The 18,796-nt window shown below is 52.5% G+C and overlaps 2 protein-coding genes across 2 annotated transcripts; one reads left to right on the top strand and one right to left on the bottom strand.

The window, feature by feature from the left end:
• The first annotated feature begins 1,314 nt into the window (after positions 1-1,314).
• Positions 1,315-16,677, top strand: TGME49_222140 (DEAD/DEAH box helicase domain-containing protein). The gene is made up of 10 exons (XM_018779954.1): positions 1,315-4,091; positions 4,400-4,468; positions 5,258-5,323; positions 6,008-6,239; positions 7,166-7,469; positions 7,950-8,171; positions 8,836-9,844; positions 11,308-11,356; positions 13,111-13,191; positions 16,032-16,677. The coding sequence occupies exons 1-7, from the start codon at positions 2,673-2,675 to the stop codon at positions 9,248-9,250; spliced, it is 2,727 nt and encodes a 908-aa protein (XP_018638302.1). The 5' UTR covers positions 1,315-2,672; the 3' UTR covers positions 9,251-9,844; positions 11,308-11,356; positions 13,111-13,191; positions 16,032-16,677.
• TGME49_222130 (hypothetical protein) lies at positions 15,969-18,715 on the bottom strand. Its single transcript, XM_018779953.1, has one exon. It carries the CDS (start codon positions 18,099-18,101, stop codon positions 17,505-17,507), a length of 597 nt encoding a protein of 198 aa, XP_018638301.1. The 5' UTR covers positions 18,102-18,715; the 3' UTR covers positions 15,969-17,504.
• Between the last annotated feature and the right edge of the window lie 81 nt (positions 18,716-18,796).

Below are 18,796 nucleotides of genomic sequence, written 5' to 3'. Positions count from 1 at the left end.
AAAAGAAATGGCTTCGAGGGAAACGCGCAGCAGAGGATGGAAACTGAGAGGCAAACGGTACTGGCACCTTGCGGGGCGGTTGTCTTCTCAAGGCGGAAGACGAAGGCGCCGTCGCCGAGCAAAGAGAGAACAGGTTTAAGGAGAACGTCGAGACGCCGTATGCCCATCGTCTACGCAGTAATGCCGAAGACATCTTTGATGCCGACCGCGTCGACGTGGAGAACAAGAAAGCAGGAGAGAACGGTGGCATTTTTTGAGAGTCGAACAAGTCGGATGCAGTGTCGGTTTTCGTCTCTTTTCCAGGGGTCTTCGTGAGTTTCCTGCGTCTCGTTGGGGTCCTTTGCGGCGGTGGTAAATCTGGCGATGTCTCCGTAAATCCGTTCACATTGGACTCTTCGCGTTTCTTGTTCCTCTCACTGCCGTTGACGCAGTTCGTTTTCATTTCGCCTTCGTTGCCTCGCGCTCCATACCTCGTACAAACGTCTTCCTCCCCCCGTTGACCTTCCTCCGACTGTGCATCACTGTCTCCTCACAAAACGAGCCTTCCGTTCTCTCCTCCTTTCCTCCACTGTCCCCTGGACTTGTGTCAAAATGCCCAGCGTCATGTTTTCCACCCTTGCCTCTTTCTCGCTTGCCTCTTTCTCTTCGCTTCTCGTCGCATCCTCGCTTTCCTTGTCTCTTCTGCTCCTCGTCTCTCCCTTGTTCTCCTCATCTTCCTCTTCCCCTTCTTCTCCTCATCGTCCTCTCTCTTCTTCTCTTCCTGTGCTCTTCTTCTCCGCCTTCCCGCTCTCTGTCTCTCTCTGTCTCTCTCTCTGTCTCTCTCGCGTGTATTTTTGTTCTTCCGCCACAACACCGCTTTTCCGTGGAGTCCTCCCCAGGAGGAATCTACTGGCTAGAGTCGCTTCGTTCTTCTTTTTGCGGCCTCCTTCTCTCCTTTTCTCACTTCTCGTTCTCGTCTCCCTCAGGCAGTCTCCGGAGTCCGAACTAGCGACTCTCCCTTAGCCATGAGACCAGTGACGTTCCGCCAGCAGGAAACGAACAACGGGAGAAGGTGAAGAAGAAAAGGGAAGCGAAGGGAGACGAAAGATGAGAGAGATCATTTTTCATCCTTAAAACCTGCTGGAAATGTTTTTGTGCGCTCCAGGAATCAATCTTCTCGATGGCTAGTTTCCTCACAAACAGACTCGAATGCGAGAGCGATTGAAAGCGCTGCATGCGCATGCAGCCCCGAAGGAAGTCATGCACACTCTCACAGGCAAGACACCGCGTGAGCCAGAAATCGATTCAGAGCAGCTTCAGCGCCGTCTTTTTGCTGTGTTTTTCTCTTGGATTTTTTCTCCACCACCGAAACGAAGAGGGCCGTTGCGAGCTTCTCTCGTAGAACCATGTTTCGCTTTCTCGTTGTTCCTTCCAGTCGAACGAAACGCCTCCAACTCCCCGTAGAGACATCCCTTCCAAGTGACAGCGCAAGCGTGTGACCGGAAGGCACACCAAGTAGGGAACGTCGCGTCTTCGTCTTTAAATCCTCTGAAACCTTGAGGAGACGACGCGTACGCAGGGAATGAAAGGCGCCTTTGTCTCTCTCTCTCTCCTGCATGTCTTCGAGAGCCTCCAGGGAGAAGAACTATTTTATAATGTACAAGAGGAAGTCTCGCTTCAGTTGTCCTGTGAGTGGTATTCCGCGTCTGCCGAAAGGAGACAAAACACCGTACGTTCCCCTCTTTGTCTCTTCTCTTCCCCTCTCTCTCTCTCTCTCTCTCGCTTTGGTCGCTTCTACCCGACCGACCTTCGGCCTTTGTGTCTCCTCCTCAGCAGGCACCTGCCGTCTACGTTCGCCTTTCCTGTCCCGCTGAAGAAAGCGAAGAGGAACGCGGTCTTTGCTTTGGTCTCCCTTCAACTTTGTCTGGCAGCTTCTGCTTCGTTTGCATGTGTAGAAAGTCGCGAATTGCTGGTAGCCGCTCCTCTTCTCGGTTACGCGAGGCGAACTCTCGTCGCCACAGAGGGGCACAAAATGAGAACTCTGGGGGCTCTGTCTCCTGCCTTTCGCGGAAACCATTGCGAAGCCTGAATGTTGCTCTTCGGATGCGAAGGACGAGACTCACAAGACGCGTCCATTCGCTTCAGGTCAGGGAACTAGGCAACGTGGAAGGCTTTCTGACACTCAGAGACGACGGAGAGCAACGAAGTGAGAGACGTCTCAGAGTTCTGAGGCGTCTGAGAGATGGATTCCGAGCTCGGCGACGCAGTTGGAGACTAGCGAAACTCTGACTGCATGCACAGAGAAACTTGGATCTGCCAAGCCAACGCGTTCAAGGTCTAAACGACGCGACGTCGGTGCAACCGTAACATTCCAAAGCGCCTCCATCCCTCTCCTTACAACGGTGTAGACAGATCAACGTTCTGGAGAAAAAGGTCGCTTTGGTGCTGTCCCTGGAGAACAGAGGGAAGAGGAGAAGGGAGGTTTTTCTGTGAGAAGGGAGCGCAAGATTTCGAACTCGGCCTTCCTTTTTATAACTGCTCACCGTTCAAACGTATCCAGTGTAAAGTACGAACGTGATGCATCTCGATCTTCTCTGTTGGGGTGGTGAATCATTTTCATCGTTTTGACAGTAATTCGCAGGCATGTCGCTGACATGAAGATGACCAAACCTCCTCAGTGACCCAGATCGAGAATGGGAGCGCCTCGTTTCTCTTCTTCTCATCCTCCCTACGCCTTGCCGTCTGTCCGCTGGTCTTCAGACAAGCATCGCGTCTCTGGGGCATGTCTTCTCCATTCTTTATGCTTTTCACACTGCCTCCCACCGCCATCCACTCCGGGCTCCTCGTTGTCTTCTTCCTCTTCTTCTTCCTCTTCTTCTTCTTCCTCTTCTTCTTTCTCTGCTTCGCGCCTTTCTTGTTTGGATTCGGTGCGTCTGCGAAAGAGGTTGACGATGGAGCCTCGGGGGTTTCCTCGTTTGTTTCTTTTCTTCCTTCGCGTCTCTCTCCTCGTGTGCGTGTTTCTTCTTCCTGAGTCTTCGGCGTCAATCACCAACTCAAAAAGCCGCGCCAGTCTCTCGTGTCAAGTTCTCTCTCCCGCTCTGCTGAGTTCGATTCTTCCCCTGTCTCCTTCCTCTGTTTCGTCTCCCTCGCTGTCTTCTCGTCGTCCGTCTTCTCCTTCTCTTTTCTCAAAGGTGTGGTCTCCTTGTTTCGCGGCTGCCGCGTCGAAGAAGAAACCTCACGAAGACGCCAGTCGGTCGTCCAGGGCCTGGGCGCCGGCCTCTGCCTTCATGCCCTCGTGCGCTTTTGCTGCCGCTGCTTTCTCGTCCTCTTTCTCTCCGTCTTGGTCTTGTTCGTCTCCGCTTTTCGCCACAGATGTTCGCTCGCGTCACTCCCCCTGTCGAGGGCATCCTTTCCCTCTTCGGGATTCGGCGACGAAGTCGCTCTCCGTCGCGTCCTTCCTCTCTGCGTCCCTTTCCGCTGGGCAGTCGGCGGGCAAGGCGTCGCAAACACTGCATGCGTCTGCCAGTCTCCCCGGAACTGCGGAGGAGGCGGCTCTGTCCTCGCCGTCTCCGCGCCTCGCTGCCGCAGATGGGGAAGAAGCGGAGCAAGCCGCGAAGCTTGAGCCTGCGAACTCTGAAGCTTCGAGCGACCGAGAGACTGCATGCAGGGGCGAACAGGGCAAGCGTTTGACGGACGCTGCGCTTGTCTCTGAAGAAGGCAAGAAAAGAGGAAGCAGCGAAGAGAACGCAAGGCTGGACTGCGATGCGAACGGAAAGACGGCGACCCAGAACGCTGTTTGTTTCGGAGATGCACCCGTCAGTTCCTCCCCCCAGGAAGAAGAAGGTGACTATTGGAGTGACGAGCGTTCGGCGCCTGAAGAGAGAGGAAGAGAAGACGCCTCAGAAGAGGCAAAGAAAAAAAGAGCAGAAACGGGAGAAGAACGAGACGCGCAGAGGTCGAAAAATCTGTCGGAGACACAGACAAGGAGCATGAAGCGGAAAGAACAGGAAGATCGGACTGCGAAAGAACAGCGTTTTGGGGAGACACCAGACGAGGACGGAGAGACACTTACACTCCTCTTCCCAGAAGAAGAAGAAGCTCGACAGAAAACCGTAAGAAAAGGAAAACGAACGGATGGAGTCAAGACGACGTTCTTCGCTCCTTCCTTCTCGTTCCTGTCTGTCTTGGTTTCTGTGCTCTTTCTCTCGACTCTCTTCCATGTGCCGCTGCTTGCGTAGGTCGGCGTTCTCGCTGTTTTGTCTCCCTGGACTCAGTTCATGTTCCATTGCTTATTTCTTTCTTTCTTTTTCACTTCTTTATTCTGATGTTCTGTTCGCTGTCCTCCTCACGTGGAACCTGAGTGGGGTCTCTCTCCATCGAAACATGTGTATTTCTGCGTTTCCGAGTCTGGCGCCTTCAGGCAGTTGCTGCAGCGGCAGCGCGAGCGGTGGCTGCGACAACAGGCAAACTGTTTTCTTCTTTGCATCCGGTACGCGACAGAACTGCGAAAGCAACAGAGTCGAGAACATCTTTCTTCCTGTGTAGATCGCCTACGGAAACCCAGGAGTTCCGTGTAATCGTCTGGAAAGAAGAGTCTATATTGAGCGGGTGTTTGAACGGCATGGCATCGATGCAGAGACACAGAAGAACGCGACAACGGTCTCCAGCTCGAATGCACTCTGTCTTCCGTTCTCGTGTGAAGCTGTGCGTTTCGTCCCAAGTGCCGACATGTGCAGAAGCTAGGTTGCGCAGTTTTGCTGTAACAAGGCGCTTCGTTTTTCCTGCAACGTTTCAGTCGACCAGAAGAGAAAATGAAAGAGCTTTCACCTCGTCGCGGTCTTCAGCAGTCCACTGCGGTGTGGTGAAGAATTACAGAGGTCTTGGTTGTCTGTGTCTCATCTCTGGAGCAGATATGAAGCGGGTGTCATACGAGTTTGAGAAACGCTTTTATAGTCGCTCTAAGTCAGGTTTACTTGTTTCTGTCGAGGTTTTGAAACGCTTCTGCCACGATTCGGTCTGCTCGCTTCATAAACACACCAGACAGTGCATTGAGCCTTGTTCTTCGGCTATCCGGAGTCCTTGTTCCTCTCCGCGCCGCAACCTCTGCGACGTTTCTTCTGTCTGCGTCGCCTACGCGTTCTTGTCCTTTTTTGGCTTGGCTGTGCTTTTGACGAAACGGAAACTCAACGACGATCTAAGGGTCGCACACCCTCACGCGTCGCTCGCTCCGACGCAGTGTCGCTTTTATCATCTGTGGTCCTCTCCGTTTCTTCCTCAGAAAATATCGACCGCCACTGTCGAGGCCTTGAGGGCGAGAGGCATCACCACGATGACGCCGATTCAGGTGAGGAAAAAGCTCGACGCGAGGAAAGGCGAATGTCTCCAGAGAAACTCCCGCAGGCGATCACTCATTGTCTACAGTTGAGCCTACTGAGGTATCTGACTTCCGTATCTCAGTGTGAGCATCGACCCAGTGCTTCCTCAGATCTTCGATGATGAAGAAACGTAACCGTCGAGTCATAGTGGTGAAAAACTCGTCGACTGTGTTTACCACGGGGACTGAAAACAGAAGTTCAAGTTCCGGCTTGGAGGTTGGCATGTGGCGGACGGCTGTGGGGAGAAGCCGGAGTCACTCGGGAGGCCCAGCCTGCCGAAACGCTGGACGAAGAGCTGCGAGACCTCACGTTGTGGATCGCGGCGGAAAATGAAATCAAGAAGATGAAGCTGCAGTTGAGTCATCTCTCCCTCTTAGTCGGAAAGCGGCCTTTGTAGGAGTTTGGAAAGTGATAAGGGAGAAACATCCACCACCGTCCGAGGACTGGACCTCTTCCTGCGATCTGCTCTGCCACCCTCGCCCGCGTGCCATACGACGTTTCCTTGCGTTTTCTCGTTTTCAGCGAGGATGCGGCGGAGGTCGTATCGCACAGGGACGAAATCCTAAACCGCAAAAGTATCAGTGGGAGAATGGCCCGACGCGACCTGGAGGGTGCCTCTGCTTGTCTTTGGTTTCCTCCCGTTTCCTTTCCAGAGTGAAAGCTACGAGGTCTTGTTCGAGGGCCGCGACGTCGTCGCCAGAAGCGAAACGGGCAGTGGCAAGACAATCGGCTTTGCCTTGCCGCTGATGGAGCGCGAGCGACGAGAAATGGAGAAAGACTTCTCCCGAGACTCTCCAGCAGAAGACGGAAACTCTTCTGCGAATGACACAAGCAGAGACAGCGGCTTCTACGAACAGCCGAGACTCTTGATACTCGAACCGACAAGTGAGCTGTGTGGAGAAACGGAGTTCGGAAGCACACCGGTGTACTACCTTCTGAGAAAATAAAAAAAATTTTAAAAAACTGGGGAAGAATCTCGAGAAAAATTAATAAATTCTAACTGCACAGAAAATGTGAAATACTAATGTTGTGGCTGTTCGCCCTTTGTTGAGTCGACTGATAAAAATTGATTCAGGAATACGTTGAAGCTCCGCAAAATAGAGAAACACAGCATCCTTCTTTCGGAGGTCGACTTCACAAGGTATAAACGGAGAATCCTGGAAAGTTATTCAAGGGGAAAGAATCGATTGTTTAGTGTCTGACAGTCGTCTTGTGATGCGCCTGAACTGAGGATCTCAAGATAGCGACAGGACGAATCGCTAGAAGCCTAGATCGACCGTCGTAGACCGTTCGACATGAATTCCTGGACAGATCTTCGGGCGCCGAACGAATCCGTTTTTCCTCGCGTTGTCACATGGAAACATCGAGTGAGACGCGACATGAAAAGGACGCTCTCTACTTACGAGGCCCAAACTGCAGAACGAAATGGGACAAGTGCCTCATAGACTCTCCCTCCCTTCATATAACCGTCCATATCTAATGATACATTTGAACAAATTGTGCATTTCTTTGCTCAATGTTCGTGCGTCTGAAGCTCCAGGCCGCACTCACATCTGCGTGCACCTGTGAAGCTCGCCGTACATCAACAACATGTACTTCACGCATAAATCTGTACATTTATATATATATATATATATATATGCATATATGTATATATGTATGTATATATATGTATGTATACGTTTCTAGGTATAAATGCAGGTATGCACGTGTAGTATTTTGGTGTGCATGCCCGGGGCGTTCGGTGTTGAAGGCTTTTGATCTTTTTCCTTCTTGTCTCGTGGTTGATGGCATCCACCTTTGTTTTTCAGGGGAACTGGCTCGGCAGGTCGCCCAGGAAGTGGAGCGCCTTGGCGAGTCTCTTGACCTCTCTTCCTTCTGCGTCTACGGGGGAGTGCCTATGGAGTCTCAGCTGCGCCAGTTGCGGCGCGAAAAGCAGCGCACAGCTGGGCGACTTCTGTCTCCGGGGACGCCAGACGGTGCGTCTTCGTCGGAGAAGCGTTTGAGAAAGCAGGCGGCGTCAGGGCGGCTCGACGTCCTCATTGCGACGCCAGGGCGCCTGCTCGACCTCATGGGCCTCAACGAGGGCAGAGAGACACCCCAGCGAGACATTGAGTAAGACGCGAGACATGAAGTGTGGAGGCGGAGCGAAGAAAAAGGCGCCTCGAAAAACGCGAACGAAAGGGGAGAGTTGTGCGGAAATGTGCAAGCTGCCAAGGCGCCTGGTGCAACATGAAAAACGGACGTTTTGCGAGGGCGACCTCTTACGTTTGAGACACCTTGTACGGGCAGCGGGCGTTTTTCAGGTGAACTTCCAGGACGATGGCCATGATCATACTCACATCTGAGTGAACGTTTTTTCCCGCTGTCGATACGAGTAGAAAGAGCAATTCATATCTGTGACGCCGAAGAACACAACCGACGCGGAATGAGGTACTGAAGTCCAACTCGTTTAGCTGTCTCAAACAGGCCAGGAGCGGGGTATGGCGTATTGGCAGCAGCCTCAGAGGACTTGGTCTGTGGGACCGTTTTTTTTCAAATTTTTTTTGCTGCGGATTTCTTCCCGGCTCTACACTTCTTTGCTCTTTCCCGCAGCCTTTCCTCTGTGCGTCGCGTCGTCCTAGACGAGGCCGATGAAATGCTCAAGCTGGGCTTTGCGGCAGATGTGGAGAGGATCTTGCAGAAAGTGAAGGAAAATCCTTTCAACGTCCAGTTGATTCTCTTCTCGGCTACCACGCCTGGTTGGGTGCAAGACGTCGCAGGGACGCACTTACGAAATCCGACAAACATCGACATTCTCGCGGAACGCAAGCTCAGGTCAGTTTCTTGCGCCTGGACTTCCATCGCACGCAAACCGTTTCGACACTGTGTCTTCTTAAATCCGTCGCTTCTTCGTCTGTTTCTCCGAATCCCTTTCACGAAAAACCGAGGGTGGCCTACTTGGCGACCCAGACGGAAGATCAACAGTTCAGTTCCCCCTGAGACGCGCGTCTCCGCAGATGCGATTTTCTTCTTCGTCGTCGCTCTCGTCACGCTTGGGCTCTGTCGCTGTATCTACTCCGTGTGTGATCTGTCGTACATCCGCGAGCTTCTCTCTGTTCCTTCGTCGAGCTTCTTCCTTTTTACGGAAAACCTGCGCGAAGTCGGCATGTCCACCGACGTTTCCCTAGTCCAGGACATGCTCGACGAGCTACCTTGTTCCGCCGACTTCTCCCCGGTCACTCATTCGTACGTATCCGTTCATCGACCCCTTCGAAGAAGCAGCCAGTTGCAAGACGCCAAAGTCACTCAGAAGCTGTGTTTCTCCATCTCTCATCTTCTTCAGAACCGTTGCCTCTCGGGCGTTGGCTTCCCCTTCCGTCCGTCTTCCCTGTTCGTCTCTTTCCTCGTCGAGTGCCGTCCTTCTCTCACGCGTGAGCTCGTTCTGAATGCCATCCGCTCGCCCTTTTTCTTGCGTGCACGCTGCCTTCTTTCCGAACAGAACGTCAACGACGGTGTCTCACCTCGCTGTGCGTCTTCCCTCTCTGACTCCGTCGGCGTCGGCCCTCCCGCGCTCTTCTTCTTCTGGGCGAGGGAGCAGCTCGGCCGTCGCGGCTGCTGCGCCGCTTCTTCAGGACCTGATTCTTGCAGAGTCCGAGAACGGGAAGCAAGCGATCGTGTTTGTGCCGACAAAGGCGGACGCAGATGCTCTCGCGAACGCTGCAGACTTTGAAAGAGTCGGCGCCAGCGTCCTCCACGGGGACATCGGCCAGGAAACCAGGCAGGCCGTCATGGAAGGATTTCGGAGAGGCAAGTGCCAGAAAACGCTTTGCTTTTCTCGAAGACAGTGGCCTGGGCGAGCAAAGAGAGCGCCACAGATGTGGAGAGTTGTTGAAAAAGAGTTGTTGAAGTCGTGAGATACTGAAATCCACCATTTTCTTGTGTTTCAAGGAGTCCTTTCGGGGAGCTTCTTCTGAGCCAGGCTTGCTTCGCGTTGAACGCGTCTGGTTTACCTCTTGAAAGTCGTCGTCTGTCGGAGCCCAGATGCCCTCTCGACGCAGGCGGCTTCGAGTCCTTTAGCTTCACAGAGGATTTCCTTCGCTCGCGAACGAACTTGAAAGCCGCCAGAAGGAAAATTAGGAAACGGTCGAGAGATGCGTCTTGAATGCATCCTGTAGCATCCGGGTGCAAGCACTGTGGGGACCATATACATCTAAAGAGACAGAGAGACAGACAGGTAGATACATGATGAGGGATAGATATAGATAGAGCTCGATGTCTAGATAGAGATAGAGAAGTACAGAAGTAGCCGTAAGTTGCTCGGACGCCACAGGGCTCCTTTGGAGAGCATGCGTTTGAAGTTCAGTGATCGTGTACCCAGTTGTCACCTTGGCGAGGCGAAGAGTTTGCGTGGTTGATTTGAACTGACTTTTGTGTCCTCAGGTCGTTACAAGGTGTTGATCGCCACAGATGTCGCTGCGAGGGGCATCGACGTCGACAGCGTGGACTTGGTAAAATATCCTTGAGCACGGGGAGAGTCTTTCTTGCCAACAAGAGAACTGGGCCGTCTGAGTGAAGAAGAGACAACGACGCATGACCTGACAAAAGAGAGAAACGACGCGGGGGCGATCTGAGCTTGCGGAGCCCCCAGAAGCCAACGGGTGAAGGCCTCGGGCGCAGGGTCTCCTCTGAAGAGAAGGAGAGGAGACGCCCTGTGCAAGTGACAGTCTATCGGCTCTGAAGTTCCGTCTCCCTCCGGCGGCGTCGCGGCCTTCTCAGCGGTTCACAGGTTCTTGTTTTCCTCATTTCTGTCGTTTGGGAGGAGGCCGTGTCTTCTTTTTTCTTTCTCTCCCAGGTTTCGTCTCCCCATGGCAATCCCCTGCAGAGTTGGGGTGCAGCGGTTTCGACGCCTGCCTCAAGTCTTCTTCTCCCTCTCTCCTCCCGTGGTGGTTTCGCTGTTGCCGTGCATGCGGGCATCGAGTCGAATCAATTGCGTGGGTTCCTCGGCGGCCCACTGCCTTCGACGTCTCTTTGTGTCGCGGTTTTCTTTGCTAGGTCCTTCACTGCGGAGTGCCAACAGACGCCGACACCTACATCCATCGCAGCGGCCGAACAGGCAGAGCCGGTCGGGCAGGGAAGTCTCTCGTTCTTGTCTCCCCTCAGGAGACAGCAGATTTGGAGAGACTCGAACGTGCGTGCGGATTCAAGTAAGCGAAAATCGGACGGAGACAGCAAGATACCGACGCACGAATTATACTACTCCAGTTATGTGAGGGGATTTGAGATGCAGACAGGCGGTTTGTGACGACTGTCTACGCAGTCTCAGTTGCATGGAACAGCTGGAAGCGGGGGCTCACAGCCGGAGAAAAACGCGAGCAGAAGCGCGTTCTCCGATACCAGTGAAGGGTGCCGACCCAAAGAGGTCCAACCGGTGTGGAGTACCGCTAGCGCCTGCCGGAGCGCTTGAAAAAGAGTCCCCATAAGTTGACTCCGCCGTTGAGGCTTCAGAGGAGACCAACACAAGTGCAGAGACGAATTGACGAGGAATCTGTCGAAGTTTATCCGGCTGACCATTTAAGGAATCCCTCCCTGATGTTTGGGGGATCCGTCTCGAGAGACAAAACGGCTAAGACGGAGTGAATGGAAAGGAGACAAAGATGGACCACTGGCGAGAGAGAGAATTCGATGGAGAGGCACTATGTTCTTTCGGATCCCTATGGAAAGCCGTTTTACATGGAACTCGAAGGCGAACGAGGAGGCCTTCGAAGGAATTGTGAAACAACTGAAGCACGAAACGTGGACACACAGGAAGAAAGCGCATCCAGCGTAAAAGTGTAATCCGGGGCCGAGAGAAACTGAAACAAAGCAAGGGAGGGTCGAAGAAGCGAACAAGAATGAACTGATAAACGAGGATGTCTCCAAAGAGCATCTCCGTGAGAGCATGCACGCTGTTCTTGACTAACTCTTTTTCCAGGTTCTCCTTCATTCACCTGCCTTCGCCAAACGCCATCCTGAAATCTGGAGTGAGAACGAATCACGGGAGAGAGGCCAGTGTCGGTTGTCGCGTCTAAGCCGAACACTCTCTTATCCACTTACGCGGCTCCTGAGTCTTTGACCTGCCCTCTTCCGCTTTCTTTCTGGCCAATCGTTCGATTCTCTTCGCTTTTTCTCCTCTTCGATTCTTGAAATGCTCGCTCTTCTTCTCACGCGCCTCCCCTCTGTTCTTGTTCTCACTTCAGTTCGTCCTGCTTCTCTCTTGTTCCTCTTGTCGGCTCTCTCGTTTCTTTTGTTTTCCCTGTTGGTCGTCCTGCTCTTCTTGTTCCGTTTCTCGCCTCTGTTTCGTTCGTTTGCTTGGACTCCTTCTTCGGGTGCATCGCGTCTCTCTGTCGGTTGAATGCATCCTTCTTCTTCTTCACTCTTGATTTTTGCTTTCTTCTCTTGCTGTTCATGTTCTGTTCAGGCCGCGACAGCAAGCCGCTTACTCGACTCCATTTCTCCCTCGGTTCTCCCCTTCTTTCGACCTGCTGCAGAGGACGTGCTTCGTCGAGGGAACCTGCACGGAGTCTCTGCTGTCGACATTGTCGCGCGCGCTCTGGCTGCTGCTGCGAACATGAAAGTAATGCGCGACGAGAGGGCCGGAAGCTTCCTTTTCTTCTCTCATTTCTTCTCGTGTCAGGCCTCAGACAGTCTCGGGAGTGACTCTCCTTCCATGTCCTCTCCCGACGATTGCGTTTCATTCGAAGACTCACTCTGACTGCGGCATCGTCGTCCGAAGCTCTCCTTTTCTTCCCGTATGCGTCGAGTGTGGACGAATGTATCGGATGGCGCTGCGTGGAGCTTCTCAACGGCGTCGCGTCTCATCTTCTTCGCTGGCGTTCTCTCCCTTCAGGCTCTGCCCCAGCGGTCGTTGCTCACCGGCATGGCGGCGCAGCTCACAGTCCTATTCGCCAATCGTCGGCGGGAGTGGAAGTCTTCCAACGACGTTTACTACTGGTGAGACACAGCGCGCTTCACCGAAGAAAGGACGCGTCTCTCCAGGACCTGAACGAGCCGCTTGCCCTCCACAAAGACGAACACAAGCATCTGTGCATACCGCAAATGCACCTCTAGATCTTACGTGGATGATACGTACATCCCGCGACACCGCCTTAGACATACATATGTGTACGTTTCCGTGTGCATTTATGGAGGGATGCCAAAGTTAAAATCGCGAGTCTTTCTGTCCTGCGGCAGAGGGCTCGACTTTACATTCAAATCTTGGCATCAATGGAACGAAATAGAAAGACGCCACGGAAAAAGAGACAAGAGAAACGAGTCGATGCGCCTTCCCCCCAGTACACAACTCGAAGCACTAGACTCCTGGCTGCATCTGCGTTCAAGAAGGGATTACGCAGGAATAGAAATGCAGAACGGCAGGTCGCCAGAGAAAACGATAGAGTTCAAGACATATTTGAATCAATGTTGATATGGATACGGACACAGCTGGATATAGATCGTTGTAGATGTGAAGTCGATGTAGATCGGTTTCCATTTAGATGTGGACATAGGCGGCAAATATAGATACAAATCGATTTAAATATATAAGTGGATGTCGCTATTATATGTAGACCTAGACAGAAAACGGAGCTGGCACATGTGACTCAGCCGTCGGTTACCATAAGGAAGGTCGGCGGACGTATGTGCATGCGCGCGTGGACGCACTGATTTCAGACGCTCTCAGTTTATTTGCGTGCTCTCGTTCATCAGCGTTGCTTCTGTTTTTTCGTTTTTTTGACAGGATTCGCGTCGTCGCAGAAGACCTGGGCGTCGAACTGCCCCCGACCCTCGGCGACATCCGTCGGAGCGCTGCGGATCGCCGGTGTGGAGACGCAAAAGAAAAAGAGTTGAAATTGGATTCCTATGGACTCACTGTCGCTTTGTTTTTCGTATTGTCCACTCCCTCACTCGTGCGTAGCCGTGACACTAGTGTTGAGAGCTGAAAGATCTTCTTTGCGCGTCTCTCAATACCAAATGTTTTTACTGCGCTACGAACAACCGTGTGGGTATGTAGGCTTATCTCCATCCCTCTTTTGACGGTGCATGCACTTTTGCCCTTTTTTTAGTCGCTAGAGAGGAGAAGCGCGCACGATCCCTTGATTAAAGACAAGGCTGAACATAGGAAACCATCCCACCTTCATCTCTACGAATTTAGATGCGCTGTGGATGTCTAACGAATACAAATGTTTGTCGACATCCGTATGTAGAGATACATTTAAATATTTTTCGTTCTTCCATGACGTTTCGTCGAGGAGCACGGGAAGTCTGCGGCGTTTGGAAATTTCTTTTCGCGCGGTCTGAAAATTCTCTTTTCAGAGCAGCCTACTTCGACCTTCCGGTGGAGATTGGCTCTGCCTTCGTGAAAGCCTTCCGAACGCGCGCTAGCGTAAGTCAAGAAAAACGAATGCATCTGCGGTCCGTGGGGACCTCTGCGTGCAGCCATACAAGTAATACAAGATAGTGTCTGTGTTTCAAAGCAAATTTGTGTAACTGGTACTCTACGTCACAGCTGCGGATCCAAATAAAGACTTTATATGTCTGTTTTTTCATAGATCTGTGTTTATGTATCTACACATGCACATATCTACGATATACATATATATATATATATACATGTATTAATTGAGAAATAAAGAGTTGGCCAGATATGCCAGCGTCCTTGTGTATGGCCAGTGTGGAAGGGCAGGTGTCAGTGTCTGATACTTTTTTCTCGGGGCAGCAATTGAAATGCACGGCGGCAGTGGTAGCAGGTTGACTCCGTGGCAAGACCTGAGGATGATTCCTTCATTTTTTCTCTTAGTTGACTCTTTTGTAGCAAGGCAGTCGAGACAATGTCTCCTTATACGGTCACCCCTGCAATGCAAGGTCTAGCTAAGACCTTTTTAGGTTCCCAATGCCGGCGTTCTTGTATGGAGAATATGTGACTTTATGTTCCAATCCATGCTGGGTCGCAACGCGTTTCTCCAGGAGCTGTTACGCGGTCTCCTTTTTTCAGGCTGAACATGCGGGAGAAGTTCGGATGACGAAGGCAGAGCAACTGGTCACACCGCTTGTCACAGAAAGTCCGGACAAGCGCGGGGTGTCTCAGTTCTTCGGTAGATCGGCTTCCCGCACAGGTCGGTATCGATATGGCGGCGACTCCGATGCCTTCAGGAACGGTGGTGAGAGCTCTGCAACAACGCATGATTCCGAATCAGGCAACGAGAAAACATGGGGGAGGCCCCAAACGGAGCTGCAAGAGAGCACGCAACTTCAGATGTCCATCCCAAAAGTGGAGCTGTGACCTGGAGGAGTCGAGTCTCGTCTCGACTCTCGGAGAGGCTTCGATGCCAGGCTCAGCAGAAGCGAAGTTGAGTTCGACCGCAGAAAACAGCTGTCAAAATTCAAGTGAAGAAGAGTCCCACTCAGAGATCAGAAAGACAGACGGCAGAACCTGTGAAAGCGTGACGAGACCACACACGAAAGCAGACGAAAAACAATCAACGACGGGGACAGACCGTACGGAAGAGCGAGTACAAAGGAAGTAGACAGCGAGGGCCAGTGCCTCTGTGTATTCCATTTGAGTTTGTAGTTCTGGAATGCAGCGCATTTGTTTCCGATGCTCCTCAACAGCACACCTCTCTATTTCCATCGAACCTGGACAGTCTCTTTCTGTTCTGGTCGATAAACGAACAGCTTGTGCTTTTGAAAACTCTTTTCAAGTGGGTTCGGGTCTCCAGTCTGGGGGCTGAGACGAAGGCGCTCACTGATTGTTTCGTGTCTCCGCGTCCCAGCCACTATGGAAAGACGCCGAGAAGGCATCGCAACACAACTTTTCTTGTGTGTCTTTCCAGAGTGCTGCGCTTTTTCCAGACATGCCCCTCTGACTGCGTTCTAACCTCTGCTAACTCATTTCTCTGCAGTGTGCAAGCCTTTTGGGAAGTCTTTTTTTTCTTGCCTGCGCCTCGAGTCCTCTTCCTCTCGGGGCTCTCCACTGCTGTTTTCCTTTCTGCGTCGCCTCTCTTCTTGCCAGGCTTTTGGACTGCGAGAGGCCGGCGGTTTTCCCCGTGGAACCGTCGAGACGGACGCACATTCGACTCTGGCTATTCGCAGTAAGAAACTTTGCGAGTCTCTGCGAGAAAGACTACGCGGTTCTTATCTTTTTGACGAGGTTTTTGAAGAGGTGTGGCGCAGCCCCGTCGCATGGACTCCTCTTCATCCTCACAGGAAAAGAAAGGAGCAGTTATTTCCCTGAGATTGGCGAAAACGTACGGGTGCAAGACGCACAGCAGCTTCTGAGCTCTTGCTGGAGGTGCGAACGTATTGAGCACGCTGTCCCTATCGTATAGTACCCGGATGAGGCGAAATTGGTGGACATGTCCGATTTGGAATCTACAGATTAGAAGTTCAAGTCTGTCTTTCGTTATCTTCAAGAAGCATCTCCTGATCGAGGACAGTTACGACCGCACTGAGTGGTTTGGAACAGCCTGACGGGCATATCTCTGTGAATTGTGTGAATGGTGTGTCTCTCTGAATTGTTGGGCGAGACGTGAGTGCAGATCAGTCAAACTGTTGTGCTAACTATTGTGCTTACTCATGTCTTGATAAGTTGTGAACGCTTGACTGAAAGTACTCTTTACAACAAAGTCTCTTATTGCTCATTGCCGTGTGTTGCATGCACAGAGGACAGCAACGAAATCGCAGCGGACGCGCTCCAGAAGAGAACGCCCGGGTGCCTTTCAATCGGCGAGGCAGAGCGCGGAGCGACGATACGAATTTCTGGGATGTTTAAAGGTCTCTAAAACCAGCAAACTTGGAAGGCGGAAAAACAGTCTGTCGGGACTTCTCGTCCTGTTCATCACATTTCTCTCGTCGTCCGTGGTTTGGCATCCTACAGATCGTAGAAAACATGACCTCTACAGTGTGTGGAACGTTCGTGTCAACTGCACTTGTCTCGTTTCCTCCGCGTCTTTGTCGACGCCTCAGCCAGAAACGAAGTCCACGGTTTCCAGCTTCATGGCGTTCTTTTCTCGCGACCTGTGTTTGCCGAAGTACGAGCGCTTCTTGACTGGAACTCGCCAGGGGAAGCGTTTCCACAAGAAATCCTGTCTCGGAGACGACGTCTCTCAGTAGCCGACGGTCCTGACCAGCGCTTGCAAAGTTTAGAAACTTGGTCGCGTGTGTCGGCCAGCAAAGAAGGCGCCCAGCGAGGTCACTGGTTGAGAGTTTCACACGAATTCATTGGACCGCCGGCTTCGCCTTAGTTTCGGAAAACCTTGAGAAGCGCGACATGTTTCTGAGCTTCCACGTCTTCTCTCTTCGGACGCTGGCGTCCGCGTGAGAAGTCCATTCACGAGCAGCTCTCTCGAGCTGTCGTTTCTTGCCTTTTAGACGCTTGCGATTCGGCAACATGAGAAGATACGCATGCACTGGGCGTCTGTGCGTCACAAAACGAAAAAAAAGGTTCAGCGCCCATATGGCACCATCTGAGTCGTCGGTTGCTCTCGCTGGCCATACGGGTGGTTGGGAACGTCCAGGCACACCCGGTGACTACCGTGGGGAGTCATCTTTGGTCTTTTTTTTCAGATCTCTCCTAAATCGAATCGCTCTTCTCAACGCCCCGCAGCCTGAGCACTCTTCGCGTCCTTCTGTGAACCTGTTTTGTCATGAGGGCAGAGACCTCAAGTCGTCGATTCTACCTGCTTCGCCTCTTCGAGGTGTCTCCGTCTGACTTCTTGTGCATCTTCTTATCCTGTCTGCAGCCTCATCTCGCCTTATCTCTTCCAGTTTTCTCCCCCCCCCCCCTCGCGCCGCCTTTTTTCTGCACACCCCTCGCTTTTTCTCTTTTCTGCGGAGGACCTTCTCTCTCGCGTAGCGGTACCGAACCGCGGCGAGAACCCAGAGGGGGCTGTCCTGCGTCGAGGAGTGGAAGCAGAGTGTCTACCTTTTCTGGCCGTCTCTGTCGCTCTCAGCGGTCGATTCGCAGCGTCTCTGCTGTGAGACGAATGTGCGTGCTCTGTTGCCTCTGTCTGGAGCGCAGCTGGACTTGCTTGTTTTTGAGCTGAGGGCGACCGATGGGGAGCGACGCGTTGTGCAAATGATTCCTCCTCCGAAAAAGTAAAAAAAGAGCGGCGAAACCTCCACGCCGACGCGTTTTCACCCGACAATGATAGGATTGAGGGGGGCGTCGTTCGTCTCCTCGGCTGCCGGAAAGTTTCCACTTTCTTGGTCCCAGTGCCCACGATCTCGCTTGTGGTCTTCGAAATGTTGCTCGTTCCTGGGGATGAAGCCGCAGACGCGGCACCTCAGTTTCGGTTTTACAGCCTTTTTTGGGAAGATCACTGCAGTTTCGATGAGGTAGACGAAGGGAACGTCCTTCCCTTTGTCGTGCGGCACCGACTGATACGCGACATGTTGGCCGCACTCCGTACACGCATGCAGGAACTGGGTTTCGAGACCTTTCAGTCTCTTCACTTTCACTGGCTCTGGAAGCGGCTTCGTCCGCAGTTTCACGAGGTTCTTGTCTGGGCAGAAAACGGGGGCGTTGTCGGTTCGCCGGCGCGGAGCAGAGTCGACGTCTGCGTCAGTAATCAGGACGTGACTCGTGCATCTTTTGCAGTGGAAAACGCGGAACTTTTCGTCCAGGAGAAACTTGTTCGCGTTCGTGTACACCCGAGACGCGTAGCGCTTCCGATTGATGCGCAAGTCGCGCTCCAGCTCCGTCTCGAAGCCGCCCTCAGGATTGATCGGCATTTTCGCGAAGAAACAAGCCAACTGCTGGAGCGGCAGAGGGGCGTCGCAGGGAGGATATGACTCCTTCGAAAAAGGAAGACGAAAAGACAGAGGAAACTTCGAGAAAAAAATCCGTGGTCCAGAACGGCAGGAAAGGCCGACAACGGAACAGAGCCGACAGCCCCTCCCGAATCGCAGGAAAGGAAACGCGGCGAGCAACACAGACGACTCAACAGAGAAATAAAACTCAACCGATGAGCATCAATAATTGCAGGAAGAGCGGAAAATCTGCGACAGCCAGAGAACGCTGGCAGATATATATATACAAAAAAAGGGACCCCTGCACTCTCAGAGGAGAAGCGGGCGAGGAGGGGGAAGAACTGTAGGAAGACAGAAAAAGCACGGCGCCTCTCGCAGCAAGAAAGACACCTCCCTGAAGCGCGAGAGAAAAGATTTCTTCAGCAAAAAAAAACACTCACGAAGAGTGGCGAAGGCGAACGAAACAGAGTCGCGACAAGAATTGCGCCGAGGAATGGAACGGCGGCGACGGCGCGCAGAACCATGGGACGAGTGACAAGACTACGCAAATGTCATCTACCTCAGTGTTGCAGAGAGACGAGGAAAAAGTCGTTTTCCAAGAAAAACAAAGAATGGACGGCGGCAAACGCTCGCGTCGCAACGCGCACGCCACAGAAAGCGCCACAAACGCATGCATT

Source organism: Toxoplasma gondii, chromosome II, assembly GCF_000006565.2.
Source record: "Toxoplasma gondii ME49 chromosome II, whole genome shotgun sequence".
NCBI classification, from domain to species: Eukaryota; Apicomplexa; class Conoidasida; order Eucoccidiorida; family Sarcocystidae; genus Toxoplasma; species Toxoplasma gondii.
Note: the sequence above shows the minus strand (reverse complement) of the source record. Positions and strands in the feature narration are given on the sequence as shown.

What these genes read in the sequence shown, in the direction of transcription:
- TGME49_222130 (XM_018779953.1), bottom strand. Translation starts at nt 18,101, where the DNA reads ATGCCGATCAATCCTGAGGGCGGCTTCGAGACGGAGCTGGAGCGCGAC.
- TGME49_222140 (XM_018779954.1), top strand. Translation starts at nt 2,673, where the DNA reads ATGGGAGCGCCTCGTTTCTCTTCTTCTCATCCTCCCTACGCCTTGCCG. An exon ending in CCACGATGACGCCGATTCAG is followed by an intron (nt 5,324 to 6,007) that starts GTGAGGAAAAAG and finishes TTTCCTTTCCAG; the next exon opens with AGTGAAAGCTACGAGGTCTT. An exon ending in CTCGCGGAACGCAAGCTCAG is followed by an intron (nt 8,172 to 8,835) that starts GTCAGTTTCTTG and finishes CTTTCCGAACAG; the next exon opens with AACGTCAACGACGGTGTCTC.